The sequence below is a fragment of the Belonocnema kinseyi genome, chromosome 10 (assembly GCF_010883055.1).
Source record: "Belonocnema kinseyi isolate 2016_QV_RU_SX_M_011 chromosome 10, B_treatae_v1, whole genome shotgun sequence".
Taxonomy (NCBI): domain Eukaryota; kingdom Metazoa; phylum Arthropoda; class Insecta; order Hymenoptera; family Cynipidae; genus Belonocnema; species Belonocnema kinseyi.
The window spans coordinates 52,148,542-52,154,072 of NC_046666.1; the positions used below are offsets into that span (position 1 = coordinate 52,148,542).

At 31.9% G+C, this 5,531-nt stretch overlaps 1 protein-coding gene across 2 annotated transcripts in view; it reads left to right on the forward strand.

Annotated features, from left to right (window-relative positions):
* Window positions 1-477: 477 nt before the first annotated feature.
* Window positions 478-5,531, forward strand: part of LOC117182144 (endoglucanase Z-like) — a 20,102-nt gene continuing 15,048 nt past the window's right edge. The window contains exons 1-2 of one of the 2 annotated variants that reach the window (XM_033375193.1): window positions 478-776; window positions 1,413-1,632. In XM_033375193.1, coding sequence (XP_033231084.1) covers window positions 1,578-1,632 — 55 coding nt within the window. In that variant the 5' untranslated portion in view covers window positions 478-776; window positions 1,413-1,577. Of the gene's footprint in view, window positions 777-1,412; window positions 1,633-5,266; window positions 5,440-5,531 lie in introns of those variants that run through there. The other variant, XM_033375194.1, reaches the window with a different exon arrangement.

The window sequence follows — 5,531 nt, forward strand, 5'->3', positions numbered from 1 at the left end:
AATTAATTTTTTAATAGAAAAAATTATTTTAATTATTCTTAGGAACCTAACAATTTTTTTCTTTTTCTTCAAACCTTACAAAATTCTTTTAAAATGTTTCAATTTTGAATTATTTTTAAATGGTTTGAAAATTTCTGAATATCTCTTTAATTTACTCAAATTTATAAGTACATTTTTAAAGCTACCATAAATTTTTTAAAAAACTACCACAAAAATGCGCAATATAGCTTAAAAATAATGATGCCCATTAATTTTTCTGAAATGATTTACGGCAAAATGCAAAATTTTGCTTTAAAATCTTTTACACAATTTTAAGAAATGTTAAGAAATAATCAAAAATGTTTTGTGATCATGAATCAAGTTTCTCGCAGAATTCTTTACAAAAAAATCATTTAACAATTTTCCCATTAACTTTTTTTCATTCTCTTGACACCCTGGAAAATTCAGTTTACCTAAAAACTCCTCCTGATACCCTCCGAAAGCAAACGATAAAATTGGGTGAGCTCGAGTTCGTGCTCTTGCATTTTCGTCTTTACTCGAGGCTGGCCTACAAAACATGTAACAGAGCCGACTCGCTGATTCGCTACGTTTGCATGCGCTGCTCCCAGCAAGGAGAGTGGTGAGGGCCAAAAAATCCTACGTTCTGCGGTTCTGGAGACACTGCTGCAATCAGAAAAAGTACACGCGCGCATATCCTCGGATTTGAAGCGCTAGTTGATTTAAAAAATCACATTTGTTCGATCCAGCGGAGAAATAATAATAAATCAAAAGATCTGGTATACGTGCATGTTTCTCCTAAGGTAGTTGTCGTGCCAGAAGTCATTGATCTAAAAAAAGAGTTTTTCTATGATTTTAAGAGTCAAAATATTATAACTGATGTTATTTCAAATAAGAAAATTATTTTTGTATGAAAAATTAAAAAATTTAAAACAAAAGAAACATTAATTTTGACCATGTTTTTTGAAATTGAATTTTTTCTGAACTTCGCTTCCTACCAATTTTTGAAAAATCATCACATTTAGTGAATGACGGCTTATTTTTACGGAAACACATTTTTTACAACGCCACTGGTTCTAATTCTAAAACTAACTAAATCATCTTAAAATATAATTCTTTACTTAAAAAATGTTTTCTTAAAAAAAAATAATTTTTCATGCATTGGTAAGAAGCGACGATAAAAAAGAATTAGATTGCAAAAGACATGGTTCAAATTAATGTTTTTTTGTGTGAATTTCAAAATTTTTTCATTGGAAATAATGGTTTTTATTTGAATAGACATCAGTTATAATATTTTTATTTTTAAAATCATAAAAAAACCATTTTTGCAGATATCTGACTTTCGGTCCATCAACTGCCGTAAAATTAATGATTTTTGTACCTTGTAAATAAAAGTTGTCTTATCATGTTTATAGTTCACCAACTGATAATTAATTAAATGTTCCTGATATAATATTTAAGATTTGGTATTTTGATCAATTTGGTAATTCGTGGAGTGCATAAAACTACAAGGAATTCTGAAGAAGTCATCAGTGACTTGAAAAGTTCTCTACTAACTACGATTACTTCAGCCATACAAAATGACGTTTATTGTTGCTGCTCTTCTTAATGCTTTCTTAGTCATCAGTAACGCAGGTAAGTAATTACAATTTTTAAAAAATCATTTTATTATTTTATTGAAATATTATATTAATACAAATTTAATAAAAAATCCAATTATTTTAATTTTCCGGTCCAATTATCTATTAACACTAATTCATAACGAGAAAAATTACTTTTTTATTCCAAATAAATAAACAAAATTTTTGATATAGCTTAAATTCTGCAGTTAACTGATTCATTATACAAGATTTGAAAATAAACTCTTTTATTTTTTATTTCAGTTTTTTTAAATTAATTTTTTATTTATCATACGCGTTTAGGAAAACGACTTCATCACATTTCGACTATGAGAGATACTTTTACCATAAGTTATTTCAATTTTAATTGCCATAACAATTCAATTACAACTAAGCTCATCAGAACATGATCAGGATTTCAACCTTTTAAATTGATTTTTGAATTTTTAATGTTTGAAAATGAGTATCATTTATTTTATTTTTTTTTAAATTTGATAGAGACAGTACTTTGAAACCTAATTGCTTGTGACTTAACTAAGAGAATACTAATAGATTTAATGTTTTCACAATGATTAATTATGATAACGAAAAAAATTTAATTCAAAAATCTCCCGACCATAGTGAAAAATCTCCATTATTTTTCCTCTAGATCATAATGTAATAGTGCTAATTCTATACCCGTGTAGAAATTCCAATGGGGAATTAGTCTGGTTCCCGACCAGTCGACCCCACTTAAATTCGGGGACTAGTCAGGTAACCCGACTTATCCCAGTCGCGGCCTGATCAGGTACTAGTTGGGGTGATATCATAATACAATTGTTCCGAAGTAATTACACTCTGAAAAATTTCTACGACGTTGAAGTTTGCCACAGATATGGATTTCAAAGTTGTGTAATTAATTTAAAAAAACTAACAGTCACATCGAAAAAGTAAAAACACCTCTCGATTCGTCTCGGAATATCTCGATGTGCATTTTTTGTTTTATTGTTTAAACAATTTTTTAAACAATTACGCTATTTGTTATTTTTCTGCAATTGTTATAAACAAAGTATGCATCGGATCGAAGAACCAAGTGCACCAATGCATTCCTCTCGAAAAAATCTGGATGTGCATTTTTTTGTTTTTTCGTAAACCCATTTTTTAAACAATTAGAGCATTTGTTGTTTAGCGCTGTGTTGCTCCGTGCCCGTAGATATGGATTTCAAAGTTGTGTAATTAATATAAAAAAAACTAACAGTCACATCGAAAAAGTAAAAACACCTCTCGATTCGTCTCGGAAATATCTCGATGTACAAATTTAGGGTCTTATGACTTCCAGCGGGCACTATTCACCTACATCTATATGTATCTTTTCCAATATGGATTTTCTTAAAATTCCATACAAAGCTATTCATAAGTGTCCCTAGAGATTCGCAATTTCCTAAAAAATACTACAAAAAAATAAGGTTACGTCTTTTTGTTGCAGCTCCTTATTAGAACATGCTTTGAAGTTTTTAAAACTTCTAGCCCCTGCTTTAAACTTGCACTACTAGTGAATGAAACATTAGAGCCTACTTTGACTCCAGTTTGATCTATAGGCCCTACTTCGAATCTTTAGAAGCTAAAGTCTTTACATTCGAGAACCGACTTTGACGCTGTAACACCTCTCTGAATCTACTTTGAATCTTTAGAGCCTACATTTTTATAACCTAAGACCTTACTTTGACGCTGTTTACCCTCCCCTTCAATACTAACCGTACTTTAAATCTTTTTGACCTACAATGTTGGGACTTCATGAAAATAAAGTAAAACTTATTTTTTACTCTGGTTAATTTAACTCGTTGGTCATCCCAATGACTGAATGCACACTCAATGAACTAAAATATTTAACTTAAGATTCAACCTAATTGTCATTAATTATTTATAAATAAATAAATACTTCCTTGAAATGCTTAATCACAGTAACTTATTTTCTCTTAACTGAAAATGCTGAAAATTTGTATGCGAATAATATTCATCACGGAAAATTACTAAATATTGTCGATTAATAAGTCATTAGCATTTTTGTGAATAATTAATGTAAGTGTGTATTTGACAGTCATGTAGGTGAGTGAGAATCACAACAAATTATAAGAATACAATATTTTCTATCGCTAACAACAAATATTATAAATTCCAAGAAATTCGAGAAATATAATTAATTAATTATTATTTCGTATAGAGAGAATAATTTTTACCAAGGAACAGTACCACTTTTTCAATGATTTGGTCATTTTTGTTACTGGACAATAACAATTGAGAGTTTCTGAAACATTTTCTCAACGAAATATTACTATTCACGTATCTACCACTTGATTTAAGAGGAAAAATTTTTTTCGATAGGAAATGTTTACTGTTTTAATTTTTTATCATATTTGTTGGAGAATAAAAACAGATTAATTTATGAAAAATAATTGAATGCTTATCTCGAATTTTGGGACAACAAGACAATTGGTTATAAGACCAGTATTGTTTTTATTAATATTAACTTATTTCCTGATGAATATTAGGTTTAATCTCGAACTAAATATTTGTATTTTTTAGTGTAATTGGATTAATTATGATGCTGAACGACTTTTGTAAAGTGTTTGCTTAATAAAGAGATAAAAAGATATTTGTATTGAAATCAACAAGTTTGATATTTGTTTAATAAACAGAAAAAATTTATATTGAACTCTTAAAAAATGGCTTCAAATATTTAACGACAACAGAAAGTTAAAAAAAGTAATGATTCCAATCATTGTTTCGGCTTAAAAAAGATTTTGGACCTTGAGGTATTGGACAAGCGCTGATGATTTTTATGGAAGACATCCTAACACGTTCCCTTGGCTGAATCGGTTAGGACGTTCAGCGTTTGGTAAATACTCAGTGCGTGCGTCCGATCTCGGGTTCGTTTCTTTTCTTTGGAAAAGGTTCAATGGGTGAACCATGGTTTAACAATGGTATAAGCGTGAGGTAAGCGTGGGGAAGCATGGCTCAAGATTGGGTCTATGTTCAATCACGGTCGACCCACGGACATCCCATGATTATGAACCATGGGTTAAGCATGGCTAATAGCCCCTTTGTCATGCTCAGCCCACGGTCGAACGTGATTTGGTTGAAATTGAACTTTGGCAAAATTCTCGAAGATGGACACAATCTACTAATTTTTCTTCACTTTTTAGAAAGGATGAGACTGAATCAAAAAGTATTAAACTAAATAGGAGAGGGAAACTAATTTAAAAAACGAAGAGCAAAGTTGTGGACCGATCATGGGGACGGTGTACCAGTCGGAAGGAATGAAGTGAGATCCAGGTGGGGTCGGGTCCTTGGTATGGGGCTTCTTCGCTCGGGCCAGGGTTTGAGCGGAGAGGCCAGAGAGATGTACCCTCGGCCGAAGCCCGAGGAGTCCTCACTTCAGGGTCTCGCGGACCGTACTTTTATTGGCTTTGCTTCAGCGGCCGCACACTAGTCACGACCTAGCGAGTGGGGGGTTCACTAGCGAGAATCTTTTTGGCGATGTTGCTGGGAGGGGGTTTCGCGCGATTGGTTTACTCTCGACACGTAATTGTCTACGAGCAGCGAACAAATAGCTAAACTTCGCTTGCGCTGTGAGTGTCAATAAAGACCTTAACATTTTTATATGGCTGCGCGAAATGGTATTTATTCTAAGTCGAATGACAGGTGGGGTTAGTATGTCCAAGCGACGAAAGAAAGAAGCATGGATTTTTGCTAAATAAAAGTCATATAGTCCATAAATATAATTAGCGGACATCAATCCACAGCGTCTTTCGACAACTGAGGCGTGCTAACATCAACCTTCAAAGTAAGATAAAATACGGAACTTACACTTAATTACTAAAGTGAAAAATACTTACATCTATACAGGTAGAACAACTTAAGACTAAAAACTATATA